Source organism: Sus scrofa, chromosome 9, assembly GCF_000003025.6.
Source record: "Sus scrofa isolate TJ Tabasco breed Duroc chromosome 9, Sscrofa11.1, whole genome shotgun sequence".
NCBI lineage: Eukaryota > Metazoa > Chordata > Mammalia > Artiodactyla > Suidae > Sus > Sus scrofa.
In genome coordinates this window covers 127,545,413-127,565,102 of record NC_010451.4, presented here as the reverse complement: position 1 = coordinate 127,565,102, position 19,690 = coordinate 127,545,413, and the positions used below count along the sequence as shown (strand labels likewise).

At 35.0% G+C, this 19,690-nt stretch overlaps 1 protein-coding gene across 3 annotated transcripts in view; it reads right to left on the bottom strand.

Moving 5' to 3' along the window:
- C9H1orf27 (chromosome 9 C1orf27 homolog) overlaps positions 1-19,690 on the bottom strand; it is a 202,529-nt gene that overhangs the window by 177,874 nt on the left and 4,965 nt on the right. For all 3 annotated transcript variants that reach the window (XR_002335971.1, XR_002335970.1, XM_005653747.3), the window contains exons 4-12: positions 19,328-19,462; positions 15,074-15,169; positions 12,839-12,945; positions 11,758-11,794; positions 10,956-11,096; positions 9,606-9,701; positions 8,209-8,277; positions 4,187-4,315; positions 3,069-3,159 (exon numbers count right to left, since the gene is read on the bottom strand). Coding sequence is in view for 1 of the 3 variants with exons in the window: in XM_005653747.3 (XP_005653804.1) it covers positions 3,069-3,159; positions 4,187-4,315; positions 8,209-8,277; positions 9,606-9,701; positions 10,956-11,096; positions 11,758-11,794; positions 12,839-12,945; positions 15,074-15,169; positions 19,328-19,462 (901 nt within the window). In the remaining 2 variants the exon portion in view is untranslated. The remainder of the gene's footprint in view (positions 1-3,068; positions 3,160-4,186; positions 4,316-8,208; positions 8,278-9,605; positions 9,702-10,955; positions 11,097-11,757; positions 11,795-12,838; positions 12,946-15,073; positions 15,170-19,327; positions 19,463-19,690) is intronic.

Here is a 19,690-nt window from a genome sequence, read left to right as displayed (position 1 = left end):
CCACAGTATTTAATTCAACATTATTTAAATAAGTTCAAAACAGAGGGAAGAAAATTTAAACTTAAGCCAGTATGACGAGAACTGAGTTTTTGCTGGCTAACTATGGAATCCTAACTCATACTGGAGTGTTACAACAAAATTTTGTAGAACAGATGCTATCTGAGCTGATTCTTAAAGGACAGATAGACATTTGCATGAAGGGGTGAGACGTGTCATCCAGAGAGTGGAACCGTGACTACAGGCAAAGAGGTACACAAATGTTCTGAGAGGACAGGGCGTATAGATGGATGTGGATGTAGAAATGGAAGAAGAGGTTTGCCACTGATGATGTCAATATTCCCAATGAGTATGTCATCTACTGAGAGTAAGTTGGGCAGGACTGAATCCAGGCTGATGGAGAATAATGAAGGTCTGGAATCCTCCTTAAGGGAAAGAGAAGGGGACTACCGCAGTAAGTAAAAGGAATGACTGGAGCTCTGGTATTTCATTAAAGTATTAAGTTCTTTCATCTGGATAGCCAGCATTTAAAAACTATGTTTATTTTAAAGATTAGGAATGCAAAATGAATGTGTCCTTTGCAGACTTCCATATACATGCAAAAAATATTCAGTTCAGGTCAAATTCCTGGCACACATTTTAGATTTTACCACATTACAAATCTATAAGATCTTACCAGTACATAAGAAAGATAAGCTAAGTAAAATGTGGACTAAATCTAAGATCTAACAATTTGGTGTATACACACAAAACTTCAAAATTTACATGTTTTTCCTACTATACTTGCAATATATTTTTTATCTTAAGATTTTGAGATCTAACATGTTGCTGGAATAATTATCCTCTTACTGAAGCTTTATACCTGATTTCCTTTTGAAATATAAGGCTACGCTTCACAAAAATTTAAGAACGTTTAAAGACAGCCATCAAGTAATTCTCCTCCTTCATTACCTCCAACATAATAGCAACTATACTTAATGAGGTCTTGGCTTACCAACTTGTATTACAGGCATTAAAACAATATCCTATTTAATCTCACAGGCTCAAAAAACAGCTGCTACAATCCCTTGTTTTTCATACAAGACAATGGATGCTTAGATAGACTGAATCATTTGCCTGCAGTTAATTCAGAACCCAAGAATTTTCAGTCTTTCCACCAAACTACATTGCCTATTTCTCTTTTCCCACAGCCTCAAGGGCCACTCAATTTACAGTGAAAACATTTTTTCACATCACAAAAATGTTAGATGGTAACATTAACTTCTAATATATCAAATTTAACTGCTATTAGAAGTAATTAATTTTACTGATTGTACATCAGCAAACTTTTCTAAATTCCAAACTCACTTAATACAAAAGAATACCAGAACAGTCATATGATACTATTTTATGAAGTATTTGCGATGGAATAGAATATTTAACTAATGTGTATGATAATGGAGATCTTTGGCATTAATGGTGGTTACGTCCCCATGTCTGAAAATGTCTGAAAATCCTAAAATCCACAGCTCAGTTATAATACGTACTATAACTCAGAAGGTAAAATAATGTTTAACAACATAAGAGTTATCAAGAAGCAAAAACAAGCCACACGATGAGATGGTTAGACTGAGTGGGTAGCTAAGTGACCGGGTTTTATGTAGGTCTCAGAACAAAAATCTAAATCCAATTGCTGCATGTAAAATTCAAATTCATGTCTCAGCAAAACTACATTATTAGTGGATAAAACTTCAGGGTAATTTGCGAAGTACATGAGGACAAATGTCAAGTATTTATCATACAAAGAATATCAGAAGTTATTTTAGATAGGTAAGCAATGCTTTTTCATAAAAACAAACATATACCCTTAAAAAGTTAATACTAATGTTTCAATTATGTACACATTCAACTGAATAGCAGAAAGGCAGAGATAAAAGTGTAACTAAAAGTGCAACTTCAAAAAGCATACTCAATATTATAATTTCCTTTTCTGAGTAAAAAAAAGATTTTTAATACAAATTACTGATAAGAAATAAATTGCTCATGTTTCTCAAAAGATGGAATAGTTATAAAAGGTTAAGACAGAATTGAGCATTTTTTAAATCTAATAAAGCCTGTTATGAGAAGCATATAAACTAGGAGTTTATATGCTCAGTGGTTGTGGCTCAGTGGTTAACAAATCCGACCAGGAACCATTAGGTTATGGGTCCGATCCCTGCCTGGTCTTGCTCAGTGGGTTAAGGATCCGGTGTTGCCGTGAGCTGTGGTATAGGTCGCAGACGCGGCTCAGATCCCATGCTGCTGTGGCTCTGGCACAGGCTGGCAGCTACAGCTCCGACTGGATCCCTAGTTTGGGAACCTCCATATGCCGCAGGTGTAGCCTTAGAAAAGAGAAGTATTTAAACTAATACACACAATTTGGAAAGAATAAGAGAGATCAATAGCATATGTATCTATTAAAGACTCTATTATATATAACACTAATAAATTTCGACTATGAATAAATTCTTGAAAAACCCTCATTGACATTAATTTAAAAATAATAGCTTTAAAATGTTAACACAGTTCTGGCAAAAATTTACACAATTTTTTAAAAAAATCCTCCTTGGAATTCCCATCGTGGCGCAGTGGTTAACGAATCCAACTAGGAACCATGAGGTTGCAGGTTCAATCCCTGCCCTTGCTCAGTGGGTTAAGGATCCAGCGTTGCCGTGAGCTGTGGTGTAGGTTGCAGATGCAGCTCAGATCCCGCGTTGCTGTGGCTCTGGCGTAGGCTGGCAGCTACAGCTCTGATTAGACCCCTAGCCTGGAAACCTCCATATGCCGCAGGAGTGGCCCAAGAAATGGCAAAAAGACAAAAAAAAAAAAAAAAAAAAAAAAAAAAAAAAAAATCCTCCTTGACATTATCAAATGTTGACAGATTTGTTACTATAAGATAAATGAAATTTTTCATCTGGTAATAAAAGTAAATAACATACTGTTACAAAAAATAGATATATGCAGTTAAAAATATGATATTATCTATTATATCTTGACATCCTAACATAGCAATTGAATACATGCAAAAAAAGTACTTTATTTTATACTCATAACTTTTTTTTCTGGAATTTCATTCAAAACCAGATCTTCAAATAGTATTTCACAACGATCAGCAACTGTATTCAATATATCTCTCTTCATGGCCTATGGAAAAACAAAATAAACCACAGTAAGAAATAAAATCCATTACTTCATGTATTTATTTTTTTTTTTTTTTTTGCTTTTTAATGCAGTACCTGCGGCACGTTGAAGTTCCCAGCCTATGGGTCGAATCAGAGCTATAGCTGCCGGCTTATGCTACAGCCACAGCAACATGGGATCCAAGCCAAATTTGCAACCTACACCACAGTTCACAGCAAAGCCAGATCTTTAACCCACTGAGAGAGGCCAGGGATCGAACTCACATCCTTAGTTCCTAGTCGGGTTCATTAACCACTGAGCCATGAAGGGAACTCCAAAATCCATCACTTTATTTTTTTTCTTTTTTTTTATTTTCCAATACATTATTTTTTTTTCAAATCCATTATTTTAAATTTGCATTATTTTATTACCAAAAACCCCCCAACATAATTGGCTTCCCTATATAATCATGTCCACTAAAATAACTAGTACATTATTCCATTTCTAATGTCCATTTATTTAATATGCTTATCAACATATTAAGAGTTAAACAGCAAATTTACCTATACTTCATCTAAATAGTAAACTTAAACCAAATAAATGAAATTCTGCATCTGAACAAATGATGCTAGTGCTTCAATTAGAAAACATATAACAATGATAAAAGTGCCAGTCATAATTTTTTAAATTTCTGAATTACAGAGATTATAGAATGTTACCTAATAATTCTTCCTATGAATACCTTTCCATTTTACTTAAAACATTCAATTTCCCTCAGAAGATATGATTTCAAATGTATTAATTTCACAACTGTGGAACACTTACTAAACTTACAGAAACATCACTTTAAAAAAGTATAAAATAGACATTCTACATATGAAAATCTTGGGACCAATTACCTGGTATATCTGGACTGCTTAACAGATTGGACCTTTATTAGTTAAAATCAAAATTATGAAATCTAAGATTGAAAAAAGGTAAAATTTTAGAATTTTTGAATCATTATCTTAATATGTTTCTGTTTTTCATATACCGGTTACTCTTTTTGTACCTGTACAGCATCCTTAACCTTGGGTTTATTGCTATGAACATAAGCTCTGCACTTCACAGCACCCTTAAGGTTTACAGAGCCACTGCAGATCTGGACTGTGGCTGTGGACCTGTGGTCTGAATTCAGAACCTAAAAGATAAAATCAGTTTAAGTCCTAATAGCCAATGATCATTCACCACATGACACATTTAAACATTATGTAAGTCATTTCATAAAGCGAGAAGGAACGTTTAACCAAACCAAGTGTTTGAGAATACTCCCCATGAATTTTTTTAAGGCTTTAATATTTCTCCTTTTAAGTTATGTATTATTTTCTGCATATTTTGAATGAAATCTGAAATTAAACTGTACATCTAAATTTTTTATTAACGTAACCACCTAATGTACCAATATTCATTCAATATGTTCACTAAACATATATTATTTGCAGATTACTCAGATAAGTACTGTTAAGATGAAAAGAAGACATGATCTAGTGAGAAACAGAAAGTATGCAATGCAAGATTTGCACAAAAATAAGGAATACAAAGCAGGGTGTGATATGGCAACATTACAAGCAATCTAGGCACTCATTTATTTACACACTTTCAGCTCGTACCTTTCACAGACTAAAAGGAAACTTACATGCTCTACAGCAGAAAAAGAACAAGTCAACTATGTCTGTCACCAGAAAATGATATCAGTGATCGACATGCTCCTCTCACAGACCCATTCTTGTTTAATCTGAGTGTTTACGCTTGGTTTTGGGCTATTTCACAGATATTTTAAACTTATTATTTCAATAATTAGTTGTCAAAACACGAAGAGCACCAAAACCATGAAAGTATACTAGTAGAGGCTTATAAAATCACAATGGAAACAAAAATCGTGATTTTAAAAATATGGACATGGTAAAAATATATGTTCTAAGTGCACCTGAAATAAATAATTTAACAGTAGGTTTAATTCTGAAGAACGAAAACAAATCATGTTAACCTGTGACCAATGCTAACTAATTATGTGTTTATGCAATTACAATCAGGAAATGATGGGGACAAGTGGTGAAGAAATCGAAAGGCTTGAATATGTAGCTGCTGAAAGAGCATGACTAGTCAATGTCTAATGTAACTCAGGCAAAGGCTAGATTTTTTTTTAGATAATTTAAACTCAAACACAGTCAAGGTCTTGTTGGTAAAAAACTCTGTCACAGACGGAAGAATCCAAAAGGTTCCAGGACCATTCAAAAACGTCTATCATCAAACCAAGCAACAGGATGACAATGCTGATACTCTATTTGGAATAAGCCTCCCAAGATACCTGTAGAGACCTCTGATATATCAAGAAAAGGAGGCGGGGTAATGTCCCTCCTTCGTCCACTAAACAGAACTTCACTGCAGAAAAGTATTTTACATATTTAATACCTAATTTATAATATATATTACCTAACAAACTTACAGCATATATATTATATATCTATAAATTAAAACATTTTCCAAAATGGACTAAACTATATATAAAAGACTATACACACCCACACACACATAGCCACACACCCACGAAGGAAAAGAGTTTTAAGGATAAAAGGACTGATTCACTCCTTTTTAATGGAAGTCAATCGGGGTTCTATAAATGTCAACTTGCCTTGGTTTCTTTGGACTCAGGAAGAAACTAGCTTACAGACTTTGGGAATGTAACCTATTCAAAAGTGAGGGAACTTCTGTGATACTGATATGTTTTGGAAAAGGCAAGATTCCTCTGGTTATGTAACCAAAAGAAACCTTACCAAAATGGTAACATTTGTATTAGATATTAATGTACAGACACGAGTTTGGCAATCCAGATCATAGAGGAAAAAACTGGCACTGGTATGATACATGGCCCAGGAAATGCACAGAATTCTAAAAGCATAGAGAACATACCTCTGGAATAGTAAGTTAGAAAATAATGAAAAGGCATGCTGAGGCTATGAAAAACCTTGAATTCCTTTTCGAACTTGACAATGTAGAGCAATTATGGAGTTTTAAGCAAAGAGAGTAACAAAATCAGTGTAGACCCTTAGATACATTAAATAAATACTAACTGAAAAAGAAACTGAAGTAAATAAATAGTGAATGAATGCCAAATGTGATTCAGAAAGGATACTCTGAGGTAATATGCAGGATATATCAGGAAATATGGATGGTACTCTAAGACATATACAAACAAAGATATCAGGATTTTGTACAATGAATCACTCCAGACAAGAATGATAAGCTAGAGACCACTTAAGAGTTAACTGCTGGAGTTCCTGTCATGGCGCAAGAGAAACGAATCTGACAAGAAACCATGAGGTTACGGGTTCAATCCCTGGCCTTGATCAACAGGTTAAGGATCCAGCGCTGCCATGGGCTGTGGTGTAGGTTGCAGATGTGGCTCTGATCTGGCGTTGCTGTGGCTGTGGCGTAGGCCAGCAGCTACAGCTCCAATTAGACCCCTAGCCTGGGAACGTCCATGTGCCACGGGTGCGGCCCTAAAAGGACAAAAGACAAAAAAAAAAAAAAAAAAAAGAGTTAACTGCAATAATCTAGGTAAAATAAGTATGTTGTAAGGCTAGGGCACTGGGACTGCAAGGACAACAAAAGGTGAGCTAGACTGCAAAGAAGGAATCAACAAGATGTGGAAGGTGGGTGGGAGGAAAGTGGCATCAAGAACTGATTACTTATTATATACTGGTCATTTTAAAGTTTCTAGCTGGGTGACCAGTGGTATGATTTACTAAATATATCATACCATATACTATTAAATATTATAATAAATTACCTCATATTATCTTCAACTTTTTTCTCTATATTCCCACATTCTGGATTTTTGTTTTTGTTTTTGTTTTTGTTTTTGGGGCCACACTTGCGGCATATAGAAGTTCCCAGGCTAGGGGTTGCATCCAGAGCTGCAGCTGCAGGCCTACGTCACAGTCACAGCAACGTGCAATCAGAGCAGCATCTGTGATCTACACCACAGCTCCCAGCAACGCCAGATCCTTAACCCACTGAGCAAGGTCAGGGATCATACCCACATCCTCATGGCCGCTAGTCAGGTTCATAATGCACTGAGCCACAACAGGAACTCCTCTCCATCTTCTAACTGCAATTTTATAACTAAAATAATTTTAACTGAATTGTTTAATAAACCAAGAGGTCACATAAGCATAGCTAATAAAAAGCATATAGGTAGAGGAACACCCTTAAAACAAAGAACACTTCCAAAATCAAAAAGAAAGAAAACTAAAAACTAAAAATACTTTTAAAGTATTGAGAAGAGAAACTGAGAAATGTTTAATGGCATAAATCCAATGACAATTTAGTAATGCTCTCTTGCTAAACACAAAAAAGGAAGAGAAGAAATTAAAGCATCCCCATAGGACAAATTGTTAAGTCCATTTATTCCCTGTTTCAACATTTTCAGCTTAATATTGAAGTAAAAAGTTTTCTAAAAACATGGAGGTACTTTATACCCTGTCTGACGTCTAGGGTGATTTAAGGCAGGATTAAAATTAAAAGTATGCATACTTTTAGAAATAATTACCCAACCTAAATTTATAAACAGATGCATAATTTAAAATAACTATATAAAAATATAAAATTTGCTAATACTGTGTGATTTTAATCAAATCAGAGGTAAAAATCTACTACAAATTAAGTACAACTCTTGGCTTATCTGTGCATTCACCTTTAGTTAAGAACTGCAACTTTGCTCATAAAACTTACAACCCCAAATATCACACACACACACGTATTTATGTATATATGTCTGTGTGTGTATACTATTTACTTGATGTTAATGCTGTTTATTTGATGTTCCAATTTTAATAGCCTTGAGGCAAAAGACTCAGAGATTTTATTAAAATAATGTTTCCTGTGAGTAACTTTCTTAGAACTGAACATTTTTTAGTACTTTATATCTCTAAAATTCTTTGACGTTTTGATTATAAACATTAAAACAGAAACAATTACATTAAGCTTATTCTAATGCTAAATTTTAGCTCAGTAGTATTTGAAAATATTTACCAACTGTGTGAGCACTCTGACATCAAAAGAATGATTAGTTGCTTGAGTATTTCCTCTAGAAGATTTTTTCTGAAATAAAACAAAAATTAAAAAGCTATATTGTGAGATTGGAGTGGAACAAAAAAGATAATTTAGGAACTATCCAACATATACTAAGTAACTTAAAGGGAAAAAAAGTATTGTTATCTTTTTATCTTAGATTTTTGTTACAGACGTGCTACTTGGCGTATTCTGTACCAATCAAATGTGCCCTCTTAAAAACCATAAATTCCTACTTTTACTCCTCTAAAGCAAGGATTGGCAAACTATGGCCTATGGGTCAAATCCAGACCACTAACTATTGTAAATAAAATTTTACTGGAACACAACCAAGATCATTCATTTACATATCATCTATGGCTACTTTCATGTTACAATGCAAAGCTGAACAGCTGCAACACAGAACAAGTGGTCCACAAAGTCTGATACATTTACTACTTGATTTTTGGTTTTTTTGTTTTTGTTTTTGTTTCTTTAGGGCTGCACCCAGGACATATGGAGGTTCCCAGGCTAGGGGTCCCAAAGGAGTTACAGCTGCCGCCTACACCACAGCCACAGCATACAGGATCCAAGCCGCATATGCGACCTACACCACGGCTAACGGCAACGCCGGATCCTTAACCCATTGAGAGAGGCCAGGGATCGAACCCGCAACATCAAGGTTGCTAACCGGATTTATTTCCATTGCACCACAACAGGAACGCCTTATTTTTTTTTTTTTTTGCTTTTTAGGGCCGTACCTGTGGCATATGGAGGTGCCCAGGCCAGGGGTCAAATAGGAACTACAGCTGCCAGCCTATGGGCTGTGTCTGCAACCTACATCACAGCTCATGGCAACGCCAGATCCTTAAGCCACTGAGCAAGGCCAGGGACTGAACCTACATCCTCATGGATACTGGTCAGATTTGTTTCCGTTGAGCCATAATGGGAACTCACTACTTGATTTTTTATATTAAGTCCACTGAGCCCTCCTCTAAAGGAAGAGATCGTCAAAGTTCATCCCCAGATAAAAAATATTTTAGAAACTTATATAGGCTCCTCCTATCAAATGGCCAAACTTAGTCTTTAAACTGTTATCAAAACAGAACATATGACTTTAGTTTTAAGCCAGCAGTTTACAATGTGGAAATCAGATGGAATTCAGATGTCACTCTTTCAGGTTTCAAAATCCCTATTATTTCAGAAATAATCCTTATCATTTTCTAAGAAAAACATTTGTCCTTTAGTTTAACAGAGTTTAGAAATAAGTAGATAAAAATTGTTTTCCTGAAGGCAAGGTCTAAAGAACTAAAGATAAGACATCTTTTATTTTTCCTTATGCACAAATAATTTCATAAGATCATTTTCTCTTAACTTACCTGTCCTTCTAATAGTTCACAATCTTCATCTTTAACTTGTCCATTAATCAAATAAACACCATTTTCTATTTGCTTGGCCCAGCGTGCAAGTCCATTCTTAAAAGAAACACAACATAGATATCTTTCAGATATAACACCATCCCAATTAAGCTCCCTCGATTCTACATTTTTCCACCTAGTACACTGAAATATTAAAAACCCCTAAGTATCAGTAATATGGCATTTAAATTCACTGTAATGAAGAACAAAAAAGTACAGCCCCAATTTTTGGCAGCTTACCCATACTTAATAGCAGTTTTTCTAAGCTTTATCCCAAACCCACATTTATATAATAGACTTAGGGGGCTTAATGGCCACATCAAATAAAATTCAGTAATTCCCATTATCTTAAAAAAAAAAGTAAGAAAAGATAAAGAGCCTCAAACAAATACATGAAGCAGTATTATTGTTATTATTATTATTTTGGGCTGCACTCATAGCATATGGAAGTTCCCATGGCAGGCATTGAACCTAAGCTGCAGCAGCGACCTGTGCCACAGCTGCAGCAACACCAGATCCTTAACCTACTGCACCAGGCTGGGGATTGAACCTGCACCATGGCAGAGAAAATGCCAGATCCCTAACCTGCTGTGCCATAGTGATAACTCCCCATATAAAGCAGTATATTAAAGAGGAAAAAATGAGAAAGCTCCGTTTACCTCCTTCAAAGGAAAAAAAAAAGAGAGAAATGAGGTATGAAGAAAAGAATGGTACAGAGAAAAGAACTGGAACTGCTATACACCTGAAACTAACACAACATTGTAAATCAAGTATAACTCAATTAAAATAGAAAAGGTCAAGGAGTTCCCAGTGTGACACACTGGGTTAAGAATTCAGTGCTGTCTCTGTCATCACATGGGTTTGATCCCAGGCCTGGTGCATTGGGTTAAGGATCCGGCATTGCTGTGGCGTAGGACAAAGTTGTGGCTCAGATTTGATCCTTGGCCGGGGAACTTCCATATGCTGTGAGTGCAGCCAAAAAAGCAAAAGAAAAAGTTAAGAAGAAAAAACTAGAAAGGAAAAGCAAAGTATATCTTTTTATATAATTATATTTTACAATGTACACAACTACAAGTTAATCAGCAAATATTTAAGGGGCACTTATTATGCTAAACACATTAATACGATGATACTGTCCCACCTCTAAATTTCTAATCTGGAGTAGTAAGTTAGTAGTAAGGTAGACACCCATAGTAATAGTCTTTTAATTAGAATGCAATTTTAAGGATTATAAAATGGCATAGGCAACCAGAAGAAAGGCAGATTATCTACTCAGGAATCACCTAAAGAAAATTCATTTTACCCTGATACCTTTGTATTTTTCTCCAGAGTATAGCTGACAGAAGTAGCAGACAGTGGGACGTGAATATTAATATAAACTGTACACTCTAAAGAAAGCCATGAAGCTGATAGTCCGTTTTGATACTTCCAATCTGCTGGTTTTGCAGAACTCTTGAGCAAGGGAGGAAAAACATAAAAAAAAAAAAAGTGATTTATGTAAAATACACAAATCACTAAAACATCTTAAAATATATAACCTAATAACTCATAAAACCTGTTATCTAACACATTTGGCCAAATTCCTTCATGAAAGGGCAAGAGGATAGAACTAAATAAAAACAAAGCACACATTAAAAGCTCAGCATTCTTCAGCACATCCCAGGGAATGACAGTGTCAATTCTGAAAGCTCCTGATGTGGAGTAAAGAATCACTGAGCAACTACTAGGTGCCAGACATTCTCCTGTCTGTCCCATCCTTGCTAACAGAATACCATTTACTTTCTCACATTGCTTTTTAGGTACCTTAGCAAAATGTTAGTCTGGATTCTGCTCAGTACAGTTTGTTTACTAGGCACTGTGGCCTGCACAAACCTAGACTTTTTTTTCTACAAGCTGTTCAAATATAATACTAAACAGATGAACAAGGTAGGGAGATCTTAACAAAAATATTTTAACAATAAAAAATATAAATTTTCCTTGCATGTAATAGAATTAATTGTATTTCAAAATACAAAGGAAGTGATAGCAATGAAAATTATTAAAATTAAGAACTGAATTTTATTTAGAAATAGTCTGAAACACGGAAAAATCTTTAAAGAACAGTTTTTCTTACCTTCGGATCATGGATATCATAAGTTCGACAAAGTATTCTTTACTAATTAAGGATAAAATAACCAAAAAAGTAAAAATAAAAAAGCAATTCTCAATAATCAAAGGAAAATAAACCATCAAAAAATAAAGTGTATGCATCCAAGAGTTTTTACAAAATACCACTTCACACACTTAGATATGTATACATGTATATGTGTGTGTATATTTACGTGTGTGTGTGTGTGTGTGTGTATTTCTCTGACTATAATACATGTTATTTTAAACTATTACCTACTGCTCATAAACCTTGCTAAACACAATGAGCAGGATGAAAGCTCTTCTAAGATTTTCCTCAAATACACACTCTCTGTAACAAACAGGAATGCCGTTTTGAGAGAGCGCCGAACCCTAACCACTAGACCACCAGGGAGCATCAGGAATGTTGTTTTGAATGGAGTCAAGTCTGAGAATGCTTATTGGGTCATAGGCTCTGTATATTCAACTATCTAATTGGCAAAGGAATTAAAAGCCCTGCTTTTGCAAGAATGATCACTTTTTTAATCTTGTGCTTTGCAAATCCTAATTTGTTGGACCCTGCACTGCTTCACTCCCTTGGCAAGGCTACCTTGTACTTGGGAAGTATTTAATCTGGCAATATGGAAAGAAGCTGGGAAGGCAAGCCCCTACACCTGTCTTTTAGTGTCACTTGATCTTGGCCAAAGACAAACATTTCCAGCTCAGTGCACCTATGCTTTGAATTGAAAATTTGATCACAGGAACTGGAGGTGAACAAAATTAAAGTGTTACTTTGTCTAAGCTGTACCTCTCCATGAGGGACCGACTGCATTTTTAACTTACAGCTATTACAGAGTTCAGAATCCACAATCCTTGTCACCTCTCCCGAACTGTTTATAACCCGGAGACATGATTAACAATGATTATTATCATTACTATTGACAGTCCTAATGATGTGTAATTTATAGAAAAACTTATAAACTAAGCCTCTTTTTTAAATACTTAAATAAACATTAGGGGGGAAAAAGTGCAGGAACATTATTTGGGGATCATAAACTTTATAACCTAAACACCTAAATAAAAGATACTTTTTTGTAGAAGAGCAAATGTGAAGTGTCACTCGTTCTGAGACCTCCTCCTCTGTGAAATTCCACAGTCTCTTTTTATTCAGAGATTTTTCCACAGCAAATACAAGCTGAAAGAGAAGAAAACACACACCAGTTGAATGCAAAAGAGAATGCAGAAAAAGACAAATATTCCTAAGCTCCCATCTTGTTTTACAATTTCATGATTTTATCATTAAATTTTCTTTAAAAGAGTGGAACTGATTATTAACCATTTGGATTCTACTTTTAGGGATATATAAAAATTGGGTGTTATCAGTGTCATTAACGATCAACCAGCATGATTTTTGGTAATTCACATTTAATTGAAGTATAGAATAAGGATTTTATTTTAATTAGGATGAGAAACGACAAATGATTTTTAACCTACAAAAATGGAGCATGTCACTCATTTAGCATTTCTTATTTAAATGTCACAAAAGGTGTAAGGTAATATATAAGGACACATAAAATATAGTAATAATACACATTTTAAGTGAAAAGAATTAGAAAGTAACAAATTTATGCCACATGTAAGAATTTAAAGAATGCATACTTGATAGGGGGCAAGGGGTCAGAAACTTGGCTCTAAGCTTTCTAAAAATAATGTGCACAGAGAAACCCAATGTTTTCTAATTCACATGATCCATAAGCTGAAAACAATTGATCAGAAGAGGCACAATGGTCTTGATAACGATAGCAAAAGAGATATCTTCAAAGACAATATACTATGTAATATAATGAACAAAGTTCCTAACAGTGTGGGAGACAGTGACAAGTTTTATAAGGTTACTTCATGTAGTCCCTGAATGCAGGCCAATAAAAACAAAGTTAGATAACTAAAACCCCACAATTTCTGAAAAAAAGCATTTTTTAAATTTTATGTGGTTCTTAGGGACGAAAGATACAAAAAGCAAAAGGAAGACCTAACTAATCTCTCTAGCACTGAGACTACATTCAACCCAACGAGTGCCAACCACAAAAGGGTGCACAGTCAAGGCTATTAAATATATATAGATTTAGATTTAGTTTCCATGTGAAAATGCCAAAGAGGATGAACAACTGTGCAAGAGGAACATTTATTTAAAACAGTAAATGGTATAAGGCTGAAAATTTTTGCTGGGGAAGGGATTATCACCATTTTCTCCCCTTACTCCCTTAGGTATAAATATCAAAGGTCTGAAGATGGGATATTTGATGGGAGAGAAGGTTACAAAACTGGAAAAATCTGTCGCACCTGGCTTCTTAGTTGTATTTTTTACTAGAAAAAGGTCTTGGGTAGATTCTTTTCAAGATAATAAGGTCCCCTCTCTCTTGGGGTAGAAAATAACTTTATGAAGGTTAATTTGGATCTTGAGTACTAAAAAATGAAAGCTGGCTGCAGTTTTAGTTTTGCTTTAGATTTGCACTTAAGGGGAAACAGCTTACGGACCCCCATACTTACTTCTAAACTATGTCACCCAATTGACTGATATGGAAATTAAACAAAAAGCAGGGGATTCATGATAGATCCTCTGTCCAAAAATAATGAATAAGTATCTGATTGTTGAGACTTTATGTTTTATTATTAGATTCTTGGGAAAAACTGAAGCGGGGAAGAACTGTAAAACCTATTAACTTTACATTATAGGAATAACTTGAAAATAAATGGAAAATCCAGCAGAATACTGCTTTTGCATAAGAAAAATGATTAAACCATTATAATTTGTTTTACAATAATACATAATTATCTTTATTTATTTGTTTTTGTCTTTTTAAGGACGCACCCACAACATATGGAGGTTTCCAGGCTAGGGGTCAAATCGGAGCTGTAGCTATAGCTGCTGACCTTCGCCACAGCCACAGCAATGCAAGATCTGAGCCTTGTTCGCAACCTACACCACAGCTCTCGGCAACATCGGATCCTTAACCCAATGAGCCAGGCCAGGGATCAAACCTGCATCCTCATGGATGCTGGTCGGGTTTGCTAACCCCTGAGCCACAACGGCAATTACCCATAATTATCTTTAAAATAAAAAACATTTAAAAATATGTAGCTTTGATTGAAAATATAAATATTGACATATATTACACTCATGATACCAAGCAACTGAGTGGAAAAAGCTGTTTCAACATAATCCCAGCAGAAAGAATTAATCTAATTATGCTTAGGATCACTGTATACAAGTATAATCAATTAAGAAGATGTAATCTTAAGAATTTTTGAAATTTCAAACTTACTCTTCGCAGGGTATTTTGAAACTCATTTCCCATTTCTAAAGTTGTAACAATAAATACCCCAAGAACTAAAAGTCCCCCTGGAAGCATTCTGGATACCTAAAAAGAGAAACAGAGTGTTAACATAAGCATTTGACATTACATGCAATCCTTTGTCTTCGAGAAATAAAATATTAATTCAGGAAATGCCTACCTAGCATCAACCATATGTGGAAAACTGAGGTAGGGGCTTTGAAAAAATGATTAAAATACTGAGAAATGGATGATAACCAAGATGAATGGGGTGTCATTATGTACACAATCTTCCTAGAGTGTCCTAAACTTTTACCTTAAAATTGCTTTATAAATAAAGCCATTTAATAATGACACCCTTTAACTCTATCAATAAATATCCTTGCTCATAAGATCAAAGACTGAAATATCTCCAAACGTTTTCAATGGCTTTTACTATTAGCTAAATAAAATACAAATTTTACCTCAGACTGGTGTTCTAGACTAAAATCTGGCTGCTCTGATACTCAGAGCCTCATTTGATACTAGTTTCCATGAAATATTCTAGTTATCAGTCAAAAACTTCTTACTGTTCTCCATACATATGACCAGACTTTCTAACTCACTATACTTAAGCTGCTCCCACAGCCTGAACTGACTTTTCTCTTATATGTAGACACGTCAGAACAAAGTCAGCTTGAGGAAGCTGCTTCCCTGAGCCTTTGATCTATGAACTCCCATAGGACTACAGTGTGGTTTTCCCATGGAGTTCGTCACACTATGGCTGTTTGTGTACTTTACTAGATGATCTGGGGTCTCTTTAAGGAAAGAAGTTAATTCTTAACTACCTCTGCATCTCTATGACATTCAGCAGACTCTGGGATTTGAACAGAGCAAGTCCAGTTTGAAAATCCATTGCTTCCCATTGATTAGGTTTACCTCAATTTCTAAAATCTATTTATTGATACTGTGCATTTATATTATTTCCAATTTTCCTTTACTCTAAAACAATATTGGTAAAAAATCCTAGCGATTTTTGTGTTTACAGAATTATTTGTTTAGGATAAATCTCTTGAGGTGGATAACAAGGTTAAAAAGTTATACTTATTTTTAAGGTTTGTGACATATACTGTATTTCCTTATGATGGTGATTAGTTCTTTTTTTTTTTTTTCTTTTCTGGATCTTGCTCATTGACTTTTGGACCACATGGCTGACTCCAAGTATTTATTTAGTCAATTTAAACACCTGATGTGTTGGGTTTTTTTGGGGGGGGTGTTGGGGGGGTTGTCTTTTTTTTTTTTTTTGCTATTTCTTTGGGCCGCTCCCACAGCATATGGAGGTTCCCAGGCTAGGGGTCGAATCGGAGCTGTAGCCACCGGCCTATGCCAGAGCCACAGCAACACGGGATCCGAGCCGCGTCTGCAACCTACACTACAGCTCACGGCAATGCCGGATCGTTAACCCACTGAGCAAGGGCAGGGACCGAACCCGCAACCTCATGGTTCCTAGTCGGATTCGCTAACCACTGTGCCACGACGGGAACTCCGGTGATTAGTTCTTAATGCCACATGTATTCCTTCTTACCATCTATACTATGAGATCAGAGTGTTTTGGCTACTTTTTGTTATGTATAAGAACACTGATCAGAAAAATTTGATCAGAAAATTAAGTCTTCAGACAATTAGATACTGTAGTCTAATCCTTATTATATTCGCACTGTCTGCTGATGGTTCCCTCTGACTTCATAAATTCTATTTACTACAGTGATACAAGCCTGACATATATAAATAAGGAATAAAGTTTTCATATTTAGCACAGGGAACCTACCTATCTTTTGAAAATCATCAACAAATAAATTAACTACTTCTTGGGAGTTCCCACTGTGGCACAGTAATTTAATGATCTGGCTCCTCTCTGTGGTGTTGCTGAATTGATCCCTGGCCTGGAGCAGTAGGTTAAGGATCCAGTATTGCCACAGATGTCACATGGGTTGCAGATGCAGCTTGGATTTGATCCCTGGCCCGGGAACTTCCATATGCCACAAGTGTGGCCAAAAAAGGAAAGAAACAAAAATAAAATACAAAAAAAACCTGGGAAAATTAAGTTTCTTTCTAGAGGCAAAAGGGTTATCTATTTTTCTATTTTGCTGTATAAATTTTAAGTCGTATGTATATAGATAGGTTAGAAACAGATATACAGATCTAGTTTTGTAGAAGGCCAAAAGCAAAATTACAGTAGAAAGTTAGTGTAAAATATTTAATATTTCATTAAAAGATGATATTAAATACTTCTCATATTTTTAATAACTATATACTACTCTCATCACAAAAACAGATAAACATGTGTGTGTTTGAAGATTTAAAGTTGACTGACGAAGGAAATAATTCTATTTTTACTTTAATATAGTATTTATTGGATGATGTAATCTATTCAAAAACTACTTTTAAGTGAATTTACTCATCATTCCCTCTCACCCACCACAAATCTGTCTCCTCTTCATGTAATGGCAATACCATGTTCCCAGACCCCTGAGGAAATCTCAGTAAGCTTTAGCCACTGCCGCACCATCTCTCTTCACTGCCAATCTACTTGGTCTCTCAATCATGTGGATACTAGTTCTTTCTCTGAAATGTTCTAATGAAGTTTTAGCCCACTGCATTAGTTTGTATATTCATCCATTCATTTATCCAAAAGTTCAGAGTTCTCCTCATAAACTATGGGAATACTATGCTTGGTACTAAGGATACAGCCATAAACAAAACAGACACAACCCATGTCCTCAGGAAACTTAAGAGTCTAGTTGGGCTCATGTCACCTTTTTTGAACTATTACTGTAACTGTGTGTTCTGTTCCTTCTCCAATCTCTCTACTCTCCATTTGCACTGTACCAAGACATTGAAGTTACTTTGTCAATTATTGGCTGATCAATCCTTCTCAAAATAGGGAGCTCTGAAAGTCTACCACAGAACTAACTACTGGCTGCCAAATGAACTTCTCGCTTTCTAGGATGGCACTCCAAAACCATCCATAAACTTGCTCTGTATAGTCATATGTCTAAAAGCTTTCTTTTATATACACCCTGCTTGCTCTTCTCCTCACACACCTTTAACTTTCATGCCTTCAGGTCATTTATCCAGACTATCCTTTGCACATTCAGTGTGCCCCCTGACATCTAATGTCAAAGTCCTATTCATCTTTCAAGTTCAGAGCCTTCTGTGAAGCTGTTTGAATCCAACCATGGCAGATATGTAATCATTCCTCATTCTATACTCCTATAGCACTGTTCTACTTTTATCTCATTTCCCTCACGATTGGTTTTGTAATAATATCTTTCACTTTAGTCAAAATATAAATTCTAAGGACATTTAAAAAATTTAACCATTATTTTATTTCCTCAGTACCTAATTTAAGTTGTAAAAGCAACCTGACCAGCAATAATTTTATCAGTAACCAGTATTATTTTAAAGTAAAAAAAAAAAATTGGATATAAGGTAAATGACGAATAGCAGGAGATAGGTCAAAAAACACAATAGATAAAAGTTAACAATGGAAAAGCACACTAGTATATGAGAACAAAGGCTTTCACAAATACCATATGATATCACTTACATGTGGAATCTAAAATATGACACAAATGAACTTTTGATGAAACAGACCCACAGATAAAAGACTTTTGGTTGTCAAGGGACGGGTGAGGGGTGGGAGAGGGATGGAATAGGAGATGGGGGTTAACAGGTGCAAACTACTGTATATAGAATGGATAAATAACAAGGGCCTACTGTACAGCAAAGGGAACTATATTCAATATTCTGTGATAAACCATAATTGAAAAGGATTTTTTTAAACATATACATATAATATATATATAACTGAATCACTGCTGTACAGCCAAAATTAACACAACACTGTAAATCAATTATATTTCAATTAAACAAAAATTTTTAAAAAAATCAAAAGTTTTCAACTCACAATGCCTGGGTTCGAATTCCAGTTTCACAATCTATTATGTTATTCTTGGGTGGATTACTTAACCTCAAGTAAGAAAGTGCTTTTTCTAACACTAGATAGATACAAGTAGTCAACAAATAAAAAATAAAATGATGGATGAAATAGAGCAAAAAAATTTCTATTTTTGATATACTACCCAAATTTAGAAAACTTAAGAATGAATACTTTAAAATTCTAGTCTAGTAACCTGAGGATAAAGTGTTTTTGTTAGTCGAATAAATACAAACTTATCGACATAAAGAGACAAACATGATGACCTGGTTGGCATGTTCTGTGGCCCATTCTTCATCCAAGTTATCCAACTTAGCTTTGGGATGTTTGGGGCTCTCATTCTGTTCCTCTTTGGCTGGCGTTCTAGTGGCAAGAATCACATAATCCTTTTGTGAAGAACACTTAAAAACAAATTAGAAAAGCTTATTTAGAGTGATATCTGACCGAGGAATGCAAAGCCCTTATGACACACAAAAACTGAGCAGTTGTTATTGTAAATAAAACTGTTAATACCTATATTATAACGGAATCTCCAGGGAAACCAATTTCCATGCATAGCCTTAAAACATTTCCCTCACATGCTATTTATCTTTTAATATATTTAATATCAGTGCCTTATTTATTTGGGC